Here is a 24,036-nt window from a genome sequence, read left to right as displayed (position 1 = left end):
CTCTTTTAAATTCCATTTTCATTATATCACAGTGCTTCTGATCGCCTTCAGAAAAAAAATCAGTTTCATTTGTTACCACTGGAGAACAGAGTAATGCCACAGTGCATTCATATGACTGATAATGCATCACAAAGGAAACCAACAATGAGAACTTTGTGTAAGCTTTCAGATACTCAGTCACTTATTACATACACAGCAGTAATGCAACCGGTCTTGGACTGTTGCTACCTACTGAAACAAAGTTAAAGGGATAGAGGTAGGACTAAGAGGAATGCCACACTGTTCGAGTGTTGATTGGGGGTGGGGGACTGAGCACTTTAAAGTACAGATACCATTTGCTACAGAAAGCAGAGTGATTCTGGTGTGGGGTTGTGCGTATTTCATATTAAACTAGTGATGTCTAGGTACCACAGAGAGACAGGCCCAGACAAAAACACTGCACGGTCTGGAGAAATGCACGTGAACATGTGTTAATTGGCTTTGTTGATGATTAATATTTCCATTATTATCATTATACAGCATCTGTCTATGGTCAAGTGCACTCACGGTACATTCAGCAGACTTATCTTATATACTTCACAGGCACATCAAAAATATCCCATACCAGTTTCAAGAACTGGCTTTTATTCCATTAGATGCATTTGGCTGACCAGCAAATCAGTGGACAAAAAAGATGAAATTGCTTTTAACATCATCTCTTGTAGAGGACTCAACTGGTACAAATATCAAAATATTTGAGCAGGATTTAAACAGAGTAATAGAATGCAGTGTTTCTCTCTAGGGTGAAAACTGCTTCAACATACTGAAGGCAGTTCTTTACAGCACCTGTGTGTGCTACCTAAGGATGCAGATCCGTTTTATACAAGTATACTTCCTTTCTTGCAAGTCGTCAGAGTTATTTAAACCCGGAAACAAATTTAAACAGACAATCTCTCCTGTCCTGCACTTCCTGTTTTGCAGAGGCTGAGTAGTGTCATTTTTGCTTTGCAAATCTTCAGCAACAAGTTCTGTAAACAGGGTTTATAGAAAGCTGTGCGATTGGCTGGCACAAAAGAGAGGAAATCCTCAAGAGATGACAGGACAAGAGTCATTTCCTGTGAGGGCAAACACTAAACCATTACTCCTAACTTCAACTTGTGTGACTGTGAACCATAATTTCTATTTTCTCAAGTATCAAGATATCATGTTTTTGTAAAACAAATATTCTTAATGTTGGTCAAAGGGTGTGTGTACTGATACAATATACAAGAAAAGGTAATCAAGTAAATCAAGTTTTTGGCATACTTAAATATTGCCATGGGTTTTGTGATGATCGAAAAATAAGAATAGAACAAATCATTAAAAAATTCTAATCATAACAAAGGTGATGCACAAAACATTTGGAATCCATGTGACACAAATTAAATATTCAAATCTCCTATACCCCAAATACAAATGCACACAGATATCAGTTTGGTAGATAACCTCGTGGTTAAGTTGCATAAGAGTGTGCTGATCTGCACTTGCACAAAATTGGAACCAAAGTTTGCTTGTATTTTCTGAAGACAACAGAGCTGAACTGCTCTTCACTTCTCGCTGAGGTGCAGGACAGAGACCGTGTGCATGAAGAGTGTGGACGTGTGTGCCGTGTGCAGCTGGCCTGAGGGAACAGGCTCCGCTGAGGTGGACCTTCTGATATGACCGGCTGTGCGCTCCTCAGCCAGGACTGATGCCAACAGGCATCACAAAGGCTAAAAGCTAAATAAACAACAGGCCAGTTGCTATGTTACACGACTGTTTTAGAGATGCCTTAAAAAAAAGTAATCCTCTTCAGTTATTTGGAACAAAGTAAAAATAAATAAATAAAAAAGAATTAATAAATAAAATTAGTAAAAGAAGAGTACAGCCATGTGTTTATATGGTCTTTATTTGTTTCTGTGAATTCTCCAATTACTCTTTCACATTAATGGTAATTATTATTACTTTCACCACTAATGATTATTAATGGCCAAAACAAGGGAGATAATATATGGGAATTCAATAATCTGTAACAGCATTTGCATTATCATTCAGTCCAAATCTAGAACAGGGGTGTCAAACTCCAGTCCTGGAGGGGTGCAGTGCCTGCAAGCATTTGCGATTCCTTTCAATCAACAACCCACTAAGGCCTTGAGAACAAGGTCTGGACTCTAGCCAATGAATGACTTGCATTAATCACTTGCGCTGAAACGCACCGAAAACCAGCAGACACTGGTTGGAGTTTGACACCCCTGATCTAGAAGATACCGAGTGCTCCCTTTTACTCATACCACCATGGCTACAATCACACTTCATTCATTAAATCACAATGACTTTGGCTGTTTTCAGACTTTCTAAAGAAACAAAACACACAGAAATGCTACTACTGTCGAGAGGACAATGAAGAAAACTTGATGGCAATGATTCCCATTCATGTCAGTACCATTTGTCTCCTTGCAGAAGGCAGTCGGTGTTCTTTTAATAGGACACTTGCTGTCCAGCCTAGTTGAGGCTTTCCCAGTCACACACAGCAGTTTCAATCAACAAGTCCCCGGACACACAGTGCCTTCTGTTGGGCTGAGACAGAGCTGCAGGAATTGTGGAGCAGTGAGACTGAACTCAAGGATTTACAGTCAACACTAACGCTCATCCATAGTGTTCTTGGGTTTGCCATAATATGGATGAGACACCTCAACTGTCTTAGCCCCCTGTATTACAATATGGCTTTTCAAAAATGGCATACACCTCATACATCACTCATTATTATACATTATTTTCATGAGTGGTATAATAATAGACTTTAGGCTTTCATTAATTTGAAGATAACTATTCAACAAATTATCACATAGGACAGCAAGAAAAGAAAAAAGATTTCTAAATGAAAATAACCGTTTATCACAAGATGAATGAGGCAAGTGAAAGAGGTTTTGCAGTTTAATTATTGTTACGCCCGTTTTATTACATTTTAGTAAGTGCTAGTAGCTATTAGCGATAGAGCGTATTGGTGACAAACAACAGGAATGGATCAACCACACTGTGAGTTCACAGAGCTCAGGCGTGAGATGATTGTCAACAGAAAAAAGGCGACATGAATCGGCAACAAAATGGCAACTCCAATTTAGTTCTCAAAGGAGAAAAATAAGTGGAAGAGCTACCCAGATAGATCTACAGACATACAGTATAGCTTTGAATGAATATCCAGTGCAATTACAATTACAAGATAAATTAATCTACCATTGTTACTATTATTTTATTATTATTTTACTACTGCTTTATTGTATATTTATTAATGTAAATAATTCATCTTATTACTTTACACATAAACATACCCATCCCACTGTTGGTGGAAACATATTTTGTGATATCTAAAGCAATTTAAACTTCAAGTAATAGCTAGCTTTATAAAGTGAATTATAGTGCAATCAAGGAATCAAACCAAACAATTCAATAAAAAAACATTTTTGATAAGGTTTTGAAAAGTGACATTTGATGATGCCAGCTTTTTCTTTTACCTTTTCATTTATGTCAGAAATCAATTTTTGGAGTGATTTCGGCCCAGCATGGCTTCAACCCAGATGGCTTCATAATTAATTCAACATGGAAACGGAAATATAATTTAAGTTAAGGTGAAGGGACGTCAAAATAATTTTTTAGCGTTACATCTACATTTATGTTCACACAAAGTGTGACAATAAAAAAGGCAAACACTGGCCACTTGGTGCTTGACAGCCTTATAACTCACTAAAATAATAATTTATAACTGTTTCTTTCACTCCTTCCTTCCTTCCTGATCAATAGGAAGAAAAATAAAGGCTGACATTCGGTCATCAATAATATGCACCAACATAGGTGCGTGCGCTTACCTACTCAAAATGCTTTGCCTATATGTATTTTCTGACATCATGGATTTTGTCTGGCTCACAAATGGACTATTGACTGCTGGAGACGCAACAGATTATGAATATGATCGACAAGCTGAAAAACCAACGACCAAGATGGAGTGACAGTGTTCCGTATCCTCAGTGACCCCAAGACTCAAAAAAGTGCAGTCAATCAGTCAGTACTATCACAACAACAGAAACAACATTCATTAATTGTCACCCGGTTGCTTTGGCTACATAATTCTCAGCCTGAAATTACATATACACACACTCGCACGCTCACAGGGATAGGCTGAACATGAAACACTTTCACTGTAAGTGAACTGGCACAGACCAACAACTAGAAAGACAGACCTGTATCGCTGTACATTAGTAAATGCTTTGATTGGAGTGAACCACTTCCTGGTCTCCATGCAGACCTGGAGGTGGGAGGGGCTGGCAAGAGGGTGCAGTCCAGGACATATGAGAGATGGGTCAAAGGTCAACAGGGCCTGGGGTCAGGAAGGGCATATGTAGAGAGCACAGGATCACTATCAGACAGACATGAATTTGGTGCCCTTCCTCCTTTCAAGTAGAGAAGTGGAATGATTTGGTGATGAAGAGCGGTGGGCTGTGGGTTGAGGGTTGGTGTGTGGATTCAGATCTGCGCCCCCCTGCCTCCGGTGCCCGCTGGGTAGTGCCAGGTGCTGCCGCCCCGGCGGAGAGAGTGCAGGGCCACGGTGCAGCAGCCGCGCAGCAGAGAGCCGATGTTGTAGACGGGCTGGCCCTCCCTGCGGGGAGCCCGGCACAGCCAGGCCATGGCCGGCACCACGGGCATGGCCACCGCCAGCAGGTCCACCAGGAAGTGTCGGCTCCAGTAGCTCCGCTGGGGGGGCTCCGCGGTGGAGGCGGAGCCTTCGCCTGTCTCTGCGCCGCCTGCTGCCCCTTCTTCGTCCTCACCCTCCACTTCCTCCTCCTCCTCCTCCTCCACCTCCACCTCCACCACCGTCACTCCGCCCTGCCCGGATGACGGCGTCACGCTCCTGGGCTGGCAGGTTTGGGGCGGCGCCTCCTCGTCCTCCAGGGGGGGCAGCTCTATGCAGGTGCAGGAGAAGGAGGAGGGCAGTGGGGGCGGCGCAGGGTCCGCGGCAGTGGTGGTCGCCATGGTGATGGTGTCAAAGTCCTCCCCCTCCTCGGAGATCCAGGTGGAGGTGGGGCTGCAGGCCTGGGACCTGAAGACCTTCTCGTTGATGGGGTCCAGGTCGGGGTTGTACGCCGGGCCACAGTCCGTCTGGATGGCTTGCTCCCTGAGGTGGTGGAGGAAGAGGTGGTGGTGGGAGAGGCAGGGGTGGCTGCTGCTGCTGCTGCTGCTGCTACACCTCCGGGGCATGACCTTCTCCACGGTGCACAGCTTCTCGTAGGTGGAGGAGTGCGGCATGCGGGAGTAGGTGCTGAGTAAGGAGGCCGTCTCCTCGGACAGGAAAGCGGCCTCCAGGAGCAGGTCGGCCCGGCTGTCCCCGCAGATGCAGCCGCTGTCCTGGGTCTCCTCCCCCCCCGACAGGCTGGGGAAGTCGGGCGCGTTCCCGTTCTTATCGGCCAGCGCCTGGTCGCTCAGCTTGGTGTAGGTGGAGCTGCGGGTCACCGAGCAGGCCGGGGAGCCATCGCAGGACCCCGGCAGGCCGTGCCCCTCCCCCGCCCTGGCCCCGCCCCCCGCCGCCTCGTCCTCCTTGCCCGAGTCGTTCTGCGCCAGCTCCATGCTGCACAGCAGCGACTCCAGCTTCAGGTTCTGCACGCTGATGTCCTGGAAGTACTTCTGCACCGCGCCCGTGTCCGTGTCGCTCAGGTTGGTCCGCACCACGTCGATCACCTGCTTCAGCTGGTGGATCTCCTTCCGCGCCTCCTTCAGGGCCAGCTGCGCCTCCACCCGGTGACACTCCTCCTCGATCCAGTCCTCCTGCATGCGGGAGAGCTGCGTCCTCAGCTCGTCAATCTCAGTGTCTCTGAAAGAGGCAGAGAGAGAGAGAGAGGTACAGCAATCAGGCTATCACCAAAGTACTGGATACCAACAATTTAATTCACTATGAGTAAGTAGATCGAATAATTGCTGCTAAATAATTTTATCTGATTTTATTTGTTCATAGTGGGTAAAAAGTGATTTCCATTCAAATTTAAAATCCAATTCTTGGTATTGAAAGGTTGTGATTTGGGTAGAATATATAGCAATCAAGAGTATTTTCAAAAGGATTCGAGACAAACACGTTTCTCCCACTTCATCGCAGCAGGGAGAGGGCGCTGCTGGTTACCTGTTCTGCAGCCTGTCGATGGTCTCCTTCAGCCGGGCCCGCAGGTGGCGGATGCACACTTCCTTCTGCTGCAGGGGTGTCAGGTACTGCTCGGGAGGGGGGGGCCGGATGCCATGGTTATCAGTACAGGACGTGTACTTCGTGTGACGCCTGGGGAGGTGGGGGTGGGGTGGTGGGGTGGAGGGGAGCATGACACACAGCAGAATAAAGGGTAGGGGAGAGTAAAAATGTGAAAGGTAGGTAGATACCTGACACACACTCTCTTTTTATCATGGCTTGCTCCTTGAGCCAGTGAATGGAGCAGAAATTATTTTACTTGAATGTACCAGACTGCCCCTTCTTTGGGGTGAGTCTTTGCTGGGACTGGAGTCTTATTTTGGGGCTGGCTGTGTCCTAACCAGGTGGGGGTGGGTTTTACCTGGGACCTACATGTTACCTTGTTACGGGGAGGTTCCTACCTGGCTATAGGACTCCCATCACTGCCCTTGCAGGACCCAGAGTTGCTGCTGCTGCTGAGACAGGAGTTGCCATAGGGATCCCTGGAACTGACTGGGGCAGGTGTCCGTCTGGGGCAAACATGACACAAACAGCCTTGCTGGATCAATCCAACACAGCCAACAGATGGCAACAGCAAATAGATCCCAACTGTTAACATTCTACAGATTCCCACAATGTATGTTCAAAATACATTCAGTTGAAGACAGACATCACACCATAGCGGTCAGTAAAAATAAATGGAAAACATGGGTGCAGATATGTTCAACAAAATAATAATAATATAATGTTCCATTCAGACAAATATGAAAACAAACAAAATTGCACGGAACTTCTAGGCTACTAAAAAAAGAAAGAAAACTACAATCAATGGCAAAGCAAAATGTCTGGAATGAAGACGGCATTCCTTGGAGCTACGGGTGAGCCTGTGTGTGGTTCTGGATGTCTGACAGGATGACGGGAGTGGTCGAGTGGGAGATGCTAACCGCTTGTGGCGCTCCGGCGTTTGTGGGGTGAGAAATCCACGACTTTGGCGCATTGAAACCATAAAGCCTGTCTCCATGGGAATGTAGTCTAGCTCTATGAACCTGCAATAGTCAAAACTGACCAGAGATAAGAGGCCATTACAGACACATGGGGGATGACAGCTGATGGTCAGCACTGGAGTACGCCCGAGGAGTGCAACAAATCCAAGCAGACTAAATGTTTTACATCAAAGTACAAAAAAGGTGCACTCCATTTAGTAGAACTTCAACTGCCAAGTGGGAAAATGGCAGTTACACTGCTCTCAGATCATTTGAATAAAGGAACTGCAAAAAGTTGTGGAAAATAGATTATTGTATGACTTCTTAATGACTTGATAGTACCTTAGACAGGGTGTTATTTTTGTATGGAAGAGTTAGTTAAGGATATGAAAACTGGAACAAAAGAAGACCAAAGGATTCATTATTAACTGATCTGTTTGCAAACACCTGGAGTTATTAAACCAGTTCCTATTATGAGAGACCAAGCGACTTAATAACTTTTCCTGTGATTTCTGAAATTTATTTTCACATCAAGTCTGTTTTCTGTGCTTCTGAGTAACAAACAGGTTTAGTTGGTAATGGTTTTATGTGTGCATCTAATCCTATCAGCAAACAAAATATATACAATTAGAGATGGCAGATTGGTCTGGGTTTGCTCCTCTCTCAATCATGTACTGTAACAGAGGAAAAACAAACACTAAACGCTAACTAAAATATAAAAGTAAAAGTGAAATGCATTGTCTGATCTCTTAAAAGTGGGAACAAAAGAACACTACTAAGTTCATTAGTGAGGAGGTAGAATGAGGGGTCACATCAGTGATGGGCAGCCCTAGTCCTCCATAACCCCTCCAAAGCCCTGAGCATGTGACTCCAGTGAACCAAATGAAACCTTTTGTGAGGGAGGACTAGAGCGTTACCAATCACTGGGCTCCGGCATCGGAGTAGTTAAGGGTTCCAAAGTGGAAGAACCAGTCAACATCACAGCCACATCTTAGGAGAGATGAGGGTTGGATGGAGAAGGCAGATGGTGTAGGTCAAGAAAGCAACAGAAGAAGGCAGAAGAAAACAGCAAAAACAAGCCTATAGAGCCAGGAAATAAAATGAACATGTCATTCATTCAGGAGGCAGGCAGACGGGTGGCAAGCACTGGCACTATACAAGCACTGCCCATGGTGTGCCTTCCAGGTAGACTCTCCTGTGCTTGGCCACACTGGAGTGCATGGAGGTGGGGGGGGGGGGGGGGGGTGTTGGGCTCCAGTGAGACAGGGAGGGACTGGGAGACAGTGGTTCTGCATGTGATATGTGATAAAGCCAGGCCCTTGAACCCTGATCCTGGAGGGATACAATCCAGCATGAACCTCATGCCTAATATGGTCATAGCTGGGTTTTTGAAATATGAATATGAATACTTCACTGTATTCATATTTACAGTTTACAGTTTCTGTTTGAGATGAGGAATTTCTGCATAAGAAAAAGCCCAAATTCTCCAAAGTATTAATACGAGGATAAGCGGTTGGTCAGACCAGGCAGATGCCGAGTAGGTGGACTTGCAAGGTTGACTGACATATTTACTGATTATGTCCAAGCTGACATGTTTTGTGCATTTCAGAAAAGCACCATTCAGCCTTTGAAAGGCTAACCCACAAATGAAAAGCACTGGATAATGCAGCCCTCTGGGACCACGTGAGCTTGAGTGAGCGGGCAGGAAAACTACAGCCCAGGTGTGCCTGTTTTATCCGGAAACACTTAAAGACCCAAGGTGAGTGTGGGGACTGGATTTTATTGTACTGTATGGTGTCTTCTGCTGCTTCACTTTTGTGCATGTGCACATGTTCTTCTGTACATGCATGAGTGTGTACGTTTATATGAGTGTATGCGAAGGTGAAACTGCCTACTGCCAAGTGCACGTTTGTTGTGAGACAGTAACAGAATGTCTCTCACGCTGGAGGGGAGGGGATTGGCGACATTTGCTGCAGGCGGCGTTTCGGCTGCAGAGCCTTCAGGGGGTTGAATCTGGAGAGAGAAACAAGAGAGAGGGCAAGTGCTGGGCTCAAGCACAGATGCCACTTTGGCTCCAAGCGCCACGTACTGATGCTACTTCTAATGGAGATCTACATTAGTACTACAAAAGAAAGTAGTATCAATTAAAAATTCTCAGAAAACTAGAGATGAATGCATAGTACTGCGGTCTATGCAAAAATGTTGATGATCATTGCCATTTATTTTAACTGTTAGGGGTGGCTGGTTGAATGGACATAATAATATTGTAAATAATCCTGCTCAGTGATTTTCAAAACAGGGGTCCAAGATCCTTTGCTGTTGTCCTCGATGCAATCCATGGAAATAAAGTATTAATGCAGTACAGTTAAACAAAGACATTTAAAATGGTTGTCAAGTGAGGATATGCTATCATAATTAGGACAAATTTGACAAATGTTGCGTGATATGTAAGTCCACTGTTTACTTACAAATGAATAAGTAACAATGCTACAATAAGCTACAATAACACTAATGCACAAATTCTGTTGAGAGGGATGGCTCTGCTCTGAGTTTCTATTACTACTCATAGCACACAGAGAGGTGGGATGTTTCAATTTCGGTGAAAATTGCTTTCCCTGTCGAGAAGCTTGTCCTACAGTTTTCAGATGTGTCCGATGTGAAAGCCAAAATGACTGGTAGCTTTGCTCTCTGTAGGCTGCTGTTGAAACAATTCTTGCTTTCCCCACTTGGCTGTTTGAGCGAGTTCAGCAATCGCTCAGTAAAATCAATGCTGGGGTAAATCATGGACAGACCAACAGAACTGACGCAGGCACCCGTGCAGCGAGCCAGAACCCCTGGCAGGTGAAACAGTGCACCTTGCAAATTAAGAGCTTCGAAACAGAACCTTCCAGAATCTGAGGGCCTGTTGTGGGACAGTGTGACACTGTTTTATTAGCATTAGCAGCGGAAGCATTAAAAGTGAAAGGAAGAACTCTGGCTGAGGGTAGGGCATATGGTTTTGGTTCTATAGGGGCAAAATGAGAAGCAAAGGGTTTGGCACAGAGTCAGGCTGCTTTGGGACAGCAGAAAACAGGGCAGCGAGAAAGGGATGCTGTGTTAGGGGGAAGGATGGAGGGTGTACAGGCAGAAAAGGGGAAGGAGGGAAGGTACCTGCGTGATCCTGCAGATCTGCGGTTGGCAGGGGAAGACATGAGGGCAGATAGCCTCTCTCACACACCTGGCTGTAAGTCTTCTACGGTGGCGTGCCTAGGAACACCACACTGACACAGACAGACAGACAGACAGACCCAGTTAGCAAAATGATCAAAGTGAGAAATAAATTGAACAGGCAGAAGCTCACACTGTTTCAAAAGCATACATTAACAAACAAAAAAACCCACCTTAATCCACCCATTCACACCCAAAGCGCTGATTCTAAGTGAACCACAAGTGTTTAGGTCTCATGGCTCCTGATTGTACGATCAACGCTGCCCCTACTCTGGCTCTGTGGTGCCATCTAGAGGATAAAAAAATTAATGGGATCTTCTGCCCCTAGACACTTGACTTTATAGCCTTGGCAAGCACTACGAGAACGTCACCACCGTGCTGACACATACTGGCAGGGCACAGCACTGGCACCAGGCCGACGAGATGCGGGCGGCTGCTCAGACAGGGCCCTGATAATAATGACTTGACTCTTTACCTCACACAGGGCATCAAGCTGCTCTGTGGCTAATGAATTGCACAAAGCAACTAGCGCTTGTTTTTGAGGTTTCACAAAAATAGATTATTTGATCAGACGTTTTTAGGTGGACTGCAAGTGTACCAGAGAGAGATAACTAGGGACACCAAATCGCTGAGGACACACTGTACATCTGACAAAGTAGGTGAGAAAGAACAAAACAAAATGAGAGGAAAGAAAGATCACTGTGTGGTGGAGGAGGGAATTAATAACTGCGGGGGGGGGGGGGGGGGGGGGGGGGGGGGTAGCTCTGCTCTCAAATCCGCTCTGAAAGTGTCTTCCCACAGAGCCTCCATCCACCACCCCTGGCTTGTCAGTTAATCTGTGCATGAGGCAAATGCTGGGGGTTTTCAGTCAGCAGACTACCCTTCAGTATACAGTGCAGGAGAAAAGGTACAAAGACTCAGTGACATAGAGTACAAGAGCCCAGAACATATAAGTAGTGGAGCTGTGTAGTGAGTACAGCTGGTTAGTAAGTACAGTGGAGAGTGCCTTGAGCAATGGCATCGTAGGGAAGAGTAGAGTACTGAGGCCTAGGTACAGGGGGTGGAGCAGGTGTGGTGCAGGAGGAGTAGTAGGGGATGTCTCAGCAGGAAGAGTTGGCACAGCTGTTTCCTCCCTAATTCCCTATTCTTCAGCTTTAGTTCACCACCCCCCAGGACTCACAGTACAGCCTGTCCCATGGAAAGAGTCTGATCTGTTATGTAATGGGACAGTGACAGACTTCATTACACACACCGACACACACACAAGCAAGCGGTACTGTGCACTCTGCAGCCTGGTCCTGTATTTTGGAGCTTGCTGAACTCATTTCATTTATTGTGTATCACTTCTTGCTTTTCTGGATGAGAGGACAGTGCTAAGCCAACAGAGGGAAATTAAACTGAAATGAATTAAATCCTTTAGACTGTCCAGTTTAAAGCTAATCTGCTGACGAAGCCCCATTCAGCGCTGGGGAAATACAGCTGGCTGCAGTGCCGGTTGGTGAGTCAGGCGAGACAGAGAATTTACTTTTGTATAATTGCACTGAACATTTTGGATTTTATTCATCTATTGGGATAGTTCTGTTATAAGGCATTGAAATAATTCAGGCAAAGAAAAAAAACATTTGGTTCTCATTTCATTTCCGTTATTGTGAAACTCACTTCATGTTAGTCAGTCTCTGTAATGGTTGAGATTATTCACTGTGGCATGCACAAATATACTACAACAGACACACTTATGTAAACAGGGATCAGTTTATATACTCTGAAGCTCTACTCTGAGCTGAAGGTACACAGAGGCATACTCTTCAGCACATTAAAATTGATCTGGGTTTCCCAGCATGCATTGCATCAATTTGAGCACTGCAGTAATACAGGATGCTTAACATAAAATATGTTCTGTGTTTATTTCCAGCACCCTATGGTCTACCATAGCATTGTATTTGGGTGGGAAATTGCTGTTGTTAAAGTACACCAAGTACTGCAGCCAAATCCCTACAGGAATATCTAGGAGTGCAAATGGGTCAGTGAATGTATTAAGTTGAAAATCCTCAAATTCTGAATCCAGGGAAATCCAGAAGAGACAAACAGGAGAACATCCATATTTTCACAGTCTTCACTCTTACACACACTCCTAGTAAGCAGTAAAACAAATCCCTGCAACTATAATTTGGAAAACTACAGCAGAAAAGCTTTACTACCACACACAGTGTTGCTGGGTAGAAGATAACAGACAGAGGAAAGACAGAGCTATCAACACAGGCATGCCCTAGGTTAAGTGCCCATCAAGGGACAGTGCATTTTCAATCTACTTAAATTCACTTGTGTATTTTACACCAGAACTGGTAAGCATCCGTATCATGTAGTACATAAACGATGGGAGATATAAGAACAATGCATATCCTTAATGGAAAATGACAGAAAGGACACACACATGCAGACGTACACAAATCTTGTTCCTGCCACTGAAACACACTGCTTGAACTGTCGTACACTCAGATACAGTGCTGTCCCAGGCCTTCTGTACCTGTCCTCCATATTTTCTCTCCATTGCTCATCTGCAGTGATGCTGCAGCTCCCTCACCGTTCACCCTCTTCCACACATCCCCACGAAAGGTCACCTTGAATAATCCCTCCCAGAGATCCAGGGTTTCCTTATTAAACAGCCGCCCATGTATGCCAGTGTGGGTGTGCGACTGATGTGAGTGTGTCTGTGTGCGTGTACGTATGCGTGCGATTTGTGTATGTGTTGTCATATGTACAATCCCATAAACATGCCTACTGTGTGCGTGCATGTGCATTATATGTATACTGGACAGGTCTGTATGCATGACTCTTGTTGTGTGCACATGAGCTTGTACATACATGCACAACACTGTGTGTTTGTCTGTGAGTATGTAGGTGTGTGTGTCAGTCCCACTGGGGAGCAGGGAACTGCAGTAGAGGCACCTCACGACTTACTGCTTATAACAGCGATGAAGACTCACACAGCCACATCCATTGAGCATGCAAAATCACTCTATCACACAAACCTGTACACACATTCATGCACTCACACACACTAAAACATACTGTATGCTTTTACAATAAATACTAATGTTATCTGTTGCCATGCTAAAATAATCCTTTCTCTGGTGTACAATGATGACATGAATAGAAAGATCTTCAATTCCTGCATCAATTCATTTGATTCTACTAGAGGTTTGATTCTACTCCAGCAAGGCTCAGCAAACCTACAATTCAAAAACCATAAATAACTAAGGAAACTGAATTGAGTAAATTGCAGTCATAATAATACGTCAGATCCCCTCCCCTTTTCCCCACACAGCCAAGCTAAATAGTCTTACATTGAGTTAAATTATGAATGCTACCATTTTGCCCGGCTGATGACTCAGTCGTCTCTGGACATACTGCACAGTCAGCACACAAACGCCTCAGCACAGCACAGCACAGCACAGCCCTGAGGCTAATACAGCACCAACGCAATGCACAGCACAGCTTCAATACAAGTGATATTATGCCACCCGCACCCTCACAACAGACAGAACAGTTTCAGGCCTAGTATAGTGCTATTAAAACACCATCACAAACAGACAAAGAGCTTTCTAGCAGTACCTAGCATAGCCCCACTTCCTCAAACACAATTATAGAACCTTAACAACTCATCACAGTGTGGCTTCAGCATGCTTAAAGCATCTAAAGCACAAAAATATATAGAAAATCAACAAAATGCACTGCTTCCTTTTAAATACAGTGGTATTATGCCGAGCCCAGCTTTAAGAAAACTGTCCCAAAACATCATACAGGACCCGGTGCTGCTATAGCATCTTCACAACACACAGCCCAATACCCATACTGCACCATTGTAAGAACATGTCTCCAATGTCATTAAAGCACTTTCTTCAAAGAAAAATGTGTTTTTACTGAATTTCTGCCATGCTTATCCATGATTTTGATGTAGACCAATCTCTTTGTTTCTTTCGAATGCATTCATGTTGGGTCCAAGCCAGAAAGTCATACCTTGGCAAAGGTTATGCATCCAAGGTTCAACAGAATATGGATTCAAATTAAGTGCTAAATTTATTTAGGCAGACTTCCCCAGACCTGGAGGGTAGCCCACAGTACTGGTGGATAGTCAGGCTAGTTTGCTTCCTGTTATCTTCCCACTAACAGGTGCTACCGGACATATTCCAGTGTTCATTTTCATCAATGAAAATGAGTTTTACGGTTCATTGATAATAAAAAAGGCATTCTTGTTCAGTCTTACTGTCTCAAACAGTATACTGAAAGGGGAATTCATGAATTGACTTTTTGAAGGTTTGACAAGTCATAGAAGAATGCAGCATTATTACAGCAACAAGAAATAAACCACTAATAACAGGGGCAACATTACTCCGAGGAATTCAGTGATCAGTCACTGAATGTTTATGCTGGATGTGTAAGCAGGTTTTTGCTTTCACAAATTGCCCTCTCTATTAGCTAAGTACCTGTATACAATAATGGCGGTTCTCTCATTAGACCACAGTACATTTCATATAGGGGCATAAGAACAATCTTCAGCTGTCATTCATGAGCTTAGGAAATTTTTGCCAAAAGTCAGATCACTCAAATGAAATGAAAGCACTAATTAACAGAAGCAGAAGTTGGTATGAAATCCAGAAGCAGATAGGGAGCCTCCTTTCCCACATAAACCTGCACTAGCAAACTAGGTGGGATGATTGTGGTAACTGCTGCAAGTAAAACATTTTTATTTTTTCAGAAACAATTATCAGAATCACACATCATATGATTTTGTGGATCTTCACCAATAACTGATGACAGCTTGTTTCATTTTAGTGGAGCTGCTCAGTGGCCAACAATAGAGGATTGCGGTTGTACTAGGCCCAGGTGTGAATGTGTATGAGTGTGAAGCAGGGCGTTGCAAAAGAGCATCAATGCTCAGTGAACCTACCCTTGGTAAATAAGATGTGCAGGATATTATAATTACATTTTTGTTCAAGGTTTGGATTTAGGAGTTTTCTGTTGCCCGGTACTTAGTATTTATGGCTGTTGATGGGAAGGTTGGGTTACTTTAGAGTTTCAGTTGAGAGTTATAATGTTTCATTATCACTTTGTATTTCTTTTGTTTCTGTTGCATTTAAATTGTAAGGCTAATTCTCCAGCAAGGCCTGGCATACTGCTCTTTCACTTTCACAGGGGTAACCTGTGAAAAAGGAATAATTAATAGAAGACTGGGCTGCTTTCATACTGTATTTGTCCATACAACAATACAAGCATACATATTCAACAAGCCAATTTTATACCAAAGTGTTCAGTTTTATCATAATTACAGATTAATCTATTCACAGCATATTTGGAAAGAGGGTACCCGATTATGTCTGTAATAATTGACTATGCATGCACGGGATGTCAAAAAGTGGAAGCAGGGGTATATATAGGTTGTACCACACAGTGCAGTGGTGCTTGTCTGAATGCCTACCTGGCCTGTTAAACAGGGCCAAATATAACAAGGGTAAATCAGTGTCAGGGCGTGATCTGCAGCCTTCACTATCCACAGGGCAAAACAGAGATACAATTAGTCTACTAAGCTAAAGACCAAGGTCCTCAATCAAGGGAACAAGCAGCATTCTTATTAAAGATACATGAAGGGAACATTATATTTTGTAGCAGGTGTTCACTGCCTCTACACAAAATAGTAAACAGATTAAGGTGAGGACAAAAGTGTTGTCTTGTACACAAACCTGTGAAACAGCAACCACTCCACAATTTTAGGCTATAAAGACTATAAATCAGAAGATTTGATGACTTCGTAATGAGAGGGCTGGTTGGACCACCACAGGTGTGTAAATGATTTAGGAATCAAAGGTAAGGTGTACACGGCTGGTACTATTCAGTTTCAGTGATCACAAATTACACTGGGATACATCTGTCAGTCTCAGTATTTACTCAATAGCACAGTATGGAATAAACACAGGACAGAAGACTCAGTAACGTAGCACACTGAAAATTCATCCTGTCAGTTCAGAGAGGTTACAGCAGAAGACAGTTATTGTGTACAGTGCCACACAGGCCAGTGCTGTGAGACTGTCTACAACAGCACAAAGACAGCATGTCAGTTTAGATAGCATAGCATAGTACAGTACAGCACAGAACACATTGGTACACACATACCATTATACAATTATGGGCTTTCCAAATCGGGGGACACAAAGATCCAGAACTGAGATGTTTGTTTGGGCCCTAAGTTGGCACTACAACAGCAAGGTAAGATAATATGTTATTGGGCAGTAGAGGCCAAAGAAACGTCAGTTGGTTTTCAGTCTGGATATGTTTCTGACAGAGAATGCGGCTTCTTCCTTCGCAGTGAACTAGAAGGTTAATGATTAGAAATTATGACCCAGAACAAATTGATAGTCAATATGACTGAAACGATTGCTTTGTGTAAATGCCAGCTCTTTGCATGGAGTAATGTAATCACCATTGTCATCATGACAGTTATATATAAATGTTCTGTGTTAGTACCATTTACTCTCAATAAGAAACTGGAGGTATAATGAAAGTGATATGATAACATCATGGGAATGACTTGAGGCAGGAAGAGGCATGAACTGTGATGTAAGACAGAAATACAGCAAGCTTTATAAATGAAGGATTATTCTCCATGGAAACAACCAGGCCTCTACTCTAAAGCAACAGACCTCTAGCAACAGAATTATTAACATGCAATTAGAAAATATTCTGAAGAAAAACACAGAGGTATTGTGTTTCAAGATCAACAGCCGGATTTAGAGCTTTGCTTGAGAGGGAGGTGGTTTAGGGTGTAAAATATTATCGCACATGAAACATCTCTACTTTAGAGCCAAGATAGTCAGAACGAAGGGGCACGTGAACTTCGTTGTGCGCGTTGTAAACAGTGGGCCGTATGGAGGCATTTACGTTCAGAGGAATATCGAAAGAAAAGAGCAATCTCTTGGAAAGTACACTTAGTAACAATATACCACACATATGTTTAAATATTTACTCGATAATTGTGCTTTCCTTAATTACGTTCTTAAAAACAAGGTGCTAGCTAAATACTACGGGCGCAACTGTTTCACCGTGAAATATGCATAGTGACATGCTTCAAAAGGCTAAAACGTAAATAATTCAGTAAGAGTGATCAATAAGAGTATCTACAACGTGATTTAAAAAGTAAACACCAATTAACGATTACTGTCAGGGAGTAACAGTTGCCAAATCCTCATGCACTGTGTCACTTCTGTTTAAATGCATAACATATGCGTGATCTAAAACAAGACGTTTAGCAATGGCATTTGTATGTTGTGTCCTAAGAATGCTCACCTGGTGAACACAAACCACACACACTCACACACACGCGCGCGCACACGCATACGTCGACACTGCATCACCACTGCAGCAGCAACTACTCAGCAAAAAAAAATGCACTGCCCTGAAAACAAAGTCCAGAAAGAAAACGTATAATCGCATGTATCGCAATTGTGCAAAAAAGCTATATAGCATATAACGCTGTATGCTAGAATGCAATGCCCCTTGGATTCCTGATTGACTTCCATTCATGGCAGTCCTTGATGTGCCCTACATACACTGCAATTGTAGTTAGCTACGACAGCGAAGATGATGCATCCTTCACACATAGCAGCAAGTTTCACCCGGGGGTTTACCAGTGATTGCTAAACAGCAAGATTGTCATTTTACCTTTTTCCCCCTGCCGATATAGTTTAAGTTTCCATTTTCAAGCCGCCAGTTTCGTTCTGTTTATTCAGCGATGCTCGTCCCCGGTAAGGACTCCGCCAAAGCGGTGCACCTCTGCTTGCGTGGACGATGCGATTGGTTTATATTAATGCTAGAGTGACGACTGTTGGAGACCAGTGACAGGACACGGCGCATCGGTGGAGGGTGGGAAGCAGATGCGTAATGCTACGTCGTTCCTTTTTAAAGAGATACATCTAGCTGACTGGGAACAACGGTAGGATTAAAGCTATATTCATACGAAATCCTCACCGCTATTATGTAACAAAAACCAAACCTGAACAGAAAAGAGGATAATCGGTCACATTTATATAGACTTTACAGACTGATAGTCACTGGTCCCATTTGCTTCAGATAATTGGATTTGGAATACTTTGGCGTAATGAAGGAGCAATCAAAATGTTTTCTTATTCATTCATTCATTCATTCATTCATTCATTCATTCATTCATTCATTCATTCATTTACTTATTTGACCAAATTCAGCATAGATACATTTTCCTTCCTTTAATTTCTAACCTATAGCCATGGCTAAGTGTCATCATATAATTCAAAGTGTAGGGTACATGCTCATGATATTTAGGATTTTTATTAATCGTAGTTTCGCAAGCGACATTTCTCTTTAGGGTAACTCTACTGTAGTTCAACTACTATCATTGTGAAGCAATTGGGGGTTTGTATAACTACACTTTCAGAGCTGTTTCCCCAACACTGCAAATACAACTGGGGATTCCAAACTGACAGAGAAGGAAACAGCAGATTAAAGAGAAGCCTTTTTGATTATACAAGAAAACCTTTTATTCCTCTTTTCAGATATGCTGTCACCATCTAGTGGTCAAAATGAAAAATAAAAATAAAATAAAAATAAATTCTGGAATGAGCATGAACAAACAAGGAAGAGAATGAGAATAGTTTGTTAATGGAAAAACAAGGTGGAAAGTCCTCCATTGCTGTACTGAAGCAGCTTGGAGTCCTAGAAAGATAGCCATATTTGTCAGCATCTTCCTTGCTGTGGGAAAGGCAGGAAAGATAGAGATCCATTCTTTTTCTTGTGTACTCTTCCCTGATCCTGAGCCTCTCACACCAATTCTATTACATTGTATTGATGTAGCAGACACTCTTCATACAGAGTGAATTACAGATCACACTTGCCTACCGGGACTAACGTGAGTGAGGCGTTCCAATCATTTTATCACAGTTACATCTCATACATATTTACTAACTGACAAATACAAATAGAAATATTAAAGGAAAATCTGAATGAGTGTACTGCTAAACCTTGTTTTATTAGCAGTATACATTACCTTCCCTGGATGAACCTCGGGTTGCTTTAGGGATAGTAAGGAAAAATTGGTCCTAGTGTTGCTTATATGTGCCCAGTTTGGCATGTAACTTGCAGGTAACAGTATAGCAGATACCATTACATTAAAATGTTACAATCAGTTTATACAGTCCACTACATGTACAATTTATTTATTCAGTATAATTACTTATACTATTTTCTTAATGAATTAAGGACAAGCACTTTACTGAAGGATACAACTAGTAGTGCCTCAGTCAAATCTCCAGCTACATGACTAGTTCTCTTACCATTGCACTGTACTGCTGGAAAACACATGAAGAATGTTTAATCATTACACAATATACTTTTAGAAGTGTGTACACCTTCATTATATATATTATATTTTATATAATCAGTATCAAATATACTGAATGTTAAAGAATGTTAAAGCGTGTGTCATTTCACCTTACCTTGTATTAACTCTGAAATTGCACCTTCAGTTAAAATATAAATATTAATATTTATACAGATACATTTTTTAAAAACACAAAAAATATTTGCACTAATAAGGGACATGCATGGAACGAGCAAGTTTGCTGAGGAAACTCCTGCTGCGGTGTATTTATATTTCTCTGTTTCTCTATATAAATCTCTGTCCTCTGCTAAAAATTAAGATTTTTTTAAATTGTATGATAAATAACAAGACAAAACAGACTGCTTCAGCCTCATTTTAAATATTGTTGCCATCTAGTGGTAGATGAAAGACCATATTCTTCAACAAAAAAATGACTCAGTTTAAAATGATTAAAAAAAAAAAAAAAAAAATATATATATAGCAATGAATGGCTGCTTTTTTGCAGAACTGAATGTAATGTGTGGGTGGAAAACCTGCTGTGAATCACATTGTGTAGAGGAAAAAAAAGAACTTATTACCAAAAACTGCTATATGTTTTATGAAGTATGCATGAAAGAAAGCCCATTACATAAAACCCAGTTTACATACTGTAAAACAAAATCCCTTACTGCTACTAAAGCTTAACCAAATTTACTGTGAACTTTTTATGTTTGGTGTTGGAATTATGGATGTGTCAGGAACCTCAGATTCACCATTTGTCATTGTGGACCCTTGGGAACTATTGGGGGAGGGACAGTCAGGAAATACTTGCTGCACTAAAGTATAATTAATATCAGATAAATACATTTTAAATGTTGGATACATGAGCTGTTTTAATTGTTGAGGCACTATTGTTCGGGCATCAAACAAGGGTGTAAATAGTTAAAACTGTGGGGTTCTGAAAATGTAAAATATTTCAATACTCCTCACTTTGCTGACAGATGTCAAAGGACACAATACTTATACTTTTAAAATACCTTATAAGTTTTAAAACCTGACACTTATCAAGGTGAAATGAAGGAATTGATTTTGCCTCGTTTTAAAGGCACTTTTGTCATCAGTCACTTCACAGAAGTTAATGCAGGATTTATTCACGCAGGATTTATTTGTAAGATTTTGGTAACCGTATTACATGAATCTGGCAGACAGAGGCTTAGATGGAGAAGCAGGGACTGGATATTTTATTATTTCTCATATTATTAACTCATAATATTCTCTCTTCTGATTACCTTTTAACCTTTTAAGTCCATTAGAATGAATGTGCCTGTTCTATATATCTTGTTTTCTTGGTCTTGAATACCAGTGCAAGCCAACAGAGGATGCTGTGTTATCACCATATTATACAATTCTACTCCCTAATAGCCCAGGATGAAGTCTAGACCATATTTAAATAATGATGAAATAGTAGGCCTACAGGTTACATGTTATGTGGCTGGGCTCCTGTGGAAGACCTTTCTTCGCTTGAATAGGGCTACTTCTGTCACCTGTCACTCCACACAGAGCTTAACAAGACCAGGTCAAAACCTAGTATGGCTGGACCTAACACACTTCATCCGGCCGACCAATGATGTAACGTCATAACTCGGCCGACCAATGGTGTAACTTCATCACTCAGTCACTCACTCACTCAGTCACAGACATTCGTGTTTGTAGGGCTGGCCCCACTGTTGTGGTCCAGCCAAAATGGTATTGAACAATGCTCCTTTACTGCCAGCAGATGGAGCCCAAGACATTTCCTCTTCACTTACTTAATCCTCTCCTAACCAGTTATGGAAAAGCTGCACACAATCCTGATATCTTATTATTGTGCTAAAGCTTTTGTAAAAATAGCCTCAGTTGCTTCCAAAATACAAAGTATTTGTGGAATAAAAAAAATAAAGAAAATAAAACCATAACATTGACCAAAGGAAGCCAGTATAATTGCTGTTTTTGTTACTAGTAGTGAGTAGCTTTTGTTTAATTACCAGTGATAGATACATGTCACTTCCTCTTCAACAGAATTGATCACAAGATTTGGCTGCAAGATGAAACCTCATGTTACCTGACCACAGGTAGCTTAACACCTGCACATTTAATAATGAAGGCAATTAATTATAATTGCAGGTGTTACAATAATGGATACGGTGGTCCGTAGAACTCATTAAAAAAATAAATGTCTTAATGGCCTCTTTTATTTGTTATCCTAGTATTCCAATTCCTTAATTATTTAATGATTTAATTATCAGGTTTAATTAAACGGAATTATGTTTTTATTGATAACTGAGCGCTGATTGAGGCATTAGTCTGAGACAGGAGAAAGAAGGCAGAAACAAAGAGGACAGACCATTAAGCCCATTTTGAATGATCAAAAAGAGAACAGACCATTAAGCCCATTTTGAATGATCAAAAAGAGAACAGACTGTTAAGCCCATTTTGCATAATCATTTGTCAATAATCTAGAGAGAATATATTACTGTTTCCAGGTTCTAAAGAATCACAAGGTCTCTTGTTCCCAAGGCAAGTTGTTCTATTATTCTTCTCTGTGTGAAACAAGTCTGTCTATTGTCAGAAATCTGATTTAATTTCCACCTGTATGTGTTGTACTGATACTTTTGGTCAAAATGGTTCTCTTTTCATAAATTTGTGGTTGAACAAGGATATCAGTCTATTTGATCAAAGGGGAGTGCTTTGGTTGTCGTCCCAGAAAATGTTTCTCGCATAGGTTTTCACAGTGCCATATCTATCCATTGGTATAGAAAGTTTCATATCCACATTTTTCCATAATTTTCTGTGATAAATACAACTTTATACACAAGCTTTTCCACTGGAGTTAATCACACACTTGATTAATGGGCGTAAGACAATTTCCATACCAGTTTGTAGCTTTTGCCAAATTAGAAAACTGTTGTCTCTTGCTGTGCTGTGAATGTAACAACAGAAAATAGAACAAAACTAAGAAAACATTAAAAAGTATGAATATCTGAGAATTACATTCCTGGAAGACCAGTATAAATGCTAATTTTTGCTTCCACCAATTACCCTGACTTATTTAAATAATTAAACACTGATGCTGGTTCACTCACAGATTAGCACACAGTAAATACTTTGTAGGGACACATAGCTATCAGCTGTCATTCATGAGCTTATAAATAAAATACCATATGATGTGGTCATTAAATAATTGAGAACATAAGTCAGTGTTAAACAGATAATGCTGTTCTTGCCCATTCTGGTCTACTGGTTACATAGCTGATTTGGACAAACGCAGGAGTGCTTGAAAGACGTGACAGACGAGGAGGCTTCCTGAAACCAGGCAGATAGTGTTCCAGACAGCAGCGTTCAGGTTAAAGAACTTGGGGATTGGATCATGTTGATGAGTTTCTGATACAATGTCTGGTTATGGAGAACCATGGAAGGACTGCGGCAGGTGGTTTGATTCATAGGCTGTAATGTATGACAGTGGTCAGAGTGAACTGCTCTACAAGTGTTTCAGAGTGCTTCAGAAATCCAAATGCGGTTCTCTGATAAACATCCTTGAGAATTGCTATTTGTATTTTCCTTGGTGACCATGATGGAAAGATGTTTTTGCAACAAGATCTCATGGTCTATTGTTGTGTTGGTTATTAAGGTATGATAGTAAGACCTTTTGTATTTTAGAATTTCAGTTCAGTCAGGAAAACTCATGTACAGTATTTAGATTAAATATTTAAATGAATATGTAAGTACATTTTTTGGTTTGGCACCAAAGGGATCAGCAGCACCGCAGAGGTCTGAGTGTTGGTTTAAAAAAGGTGTTCCATTGGTGATGTGCGCATGTGACTGGTAAGAGAAGAGTGTAGTGTGCATGTAATTGGTTGATTATGGAAATACGTGTGTATGTGATTGCTGAAGCCGACCATTGGTTGGCTGCAGCAGGAGTTTCCTGATCAAACTTGCTCGTTCCATGCATGTCTCTCATTAGTGTAAATATTTTTTGTGTTTTTAAAAAGTTAATCTGTATAAATATAAATATTTATATTTTAACTGTAGGTGCAATGAATACAAGGTAAGGTGAAATGATGCACACTTTAACATTCAGTATATTTGATACTGATTTTATGAAATATAATATATATAATTAAGGTATACACACTTCTAAAATGTATTGTGCAATGATTAAACATTTTTCATGTGCTTTCCAGTCTCCCTCATTAAGTACCAATTACAATAATCTCGACAATGGTTTAAGT

At 41.7% G+C, this 24,036-nt stretch overlaps 1 protein-coding gene across 5 annotated transcripts; it reads right to left on the bottom strand.

Annotated features, from left to right (window-relative positions):
• Positions 1-1,888: 1,888 nt before the first annotated feature.
• Positions 1,889-18,251, bottom strand: snphb (syntaphilin b). 5 transcript variants are annotated; one of them, XM_035381734.1, is made up of 7 exons: positions 18,100-18,250; positions 10,330-10,439; positions 9,121-9,192; positions 7,141-7,257; positions 6,619-6,726; positions 6,161-6,310; positions 1,889-5,857 (listed from the first exon to the last, which is right to left on the bottom strand). In XM_035381734.1, the coding sequence occupies exons 2-7, from the start codon at positions 10,368-10,370 to the stop codon at positions 4,516-4,518; spliced, it is 1,830 nt and encodes a 609-aa protein (XP_035237625.1). In that variant the 5' UTR covers positions 10,371-10,439; positions 18,100-18,250; the 3' UTR covers positions 1,889-4,515. The 5 variants fall into 5 exon arrangements, with proteins under 5 accessions (XP_035237625.1, XP_035237627.1, XP_035237628.1 ...); XM_035381736.1 differs by lacking the exon at positions 9,121-9,192 and having other exon boundaries at positions 18,100-18,251; XM_035381737.1 differs by lacking the exon at positions 7,141-7,257.
• Between the last annotated feature and the right edge of the window lie 5,785 nt (positions 18,252-24,036).

Source organism: Anguilla anguilla, chromosome 11 (genome assembly GCF_013347855.1).
Source record: "Anguilla anguilla isolate fAngAng1 chromosome 11, fAngAng1.pri, whole genome shotgun sequence".
NCBI lineage: Eukaryota > Metazoa > Chordata > Actinopteri > Anguilliformes > Anguillidae > Anguilla > Anguilla anguilla.
The sequence above is the reverse complement of the archived record's forward strand: the minus strand, read 5'-3'. Positions and strand labels throughout refer to the sequence as shown.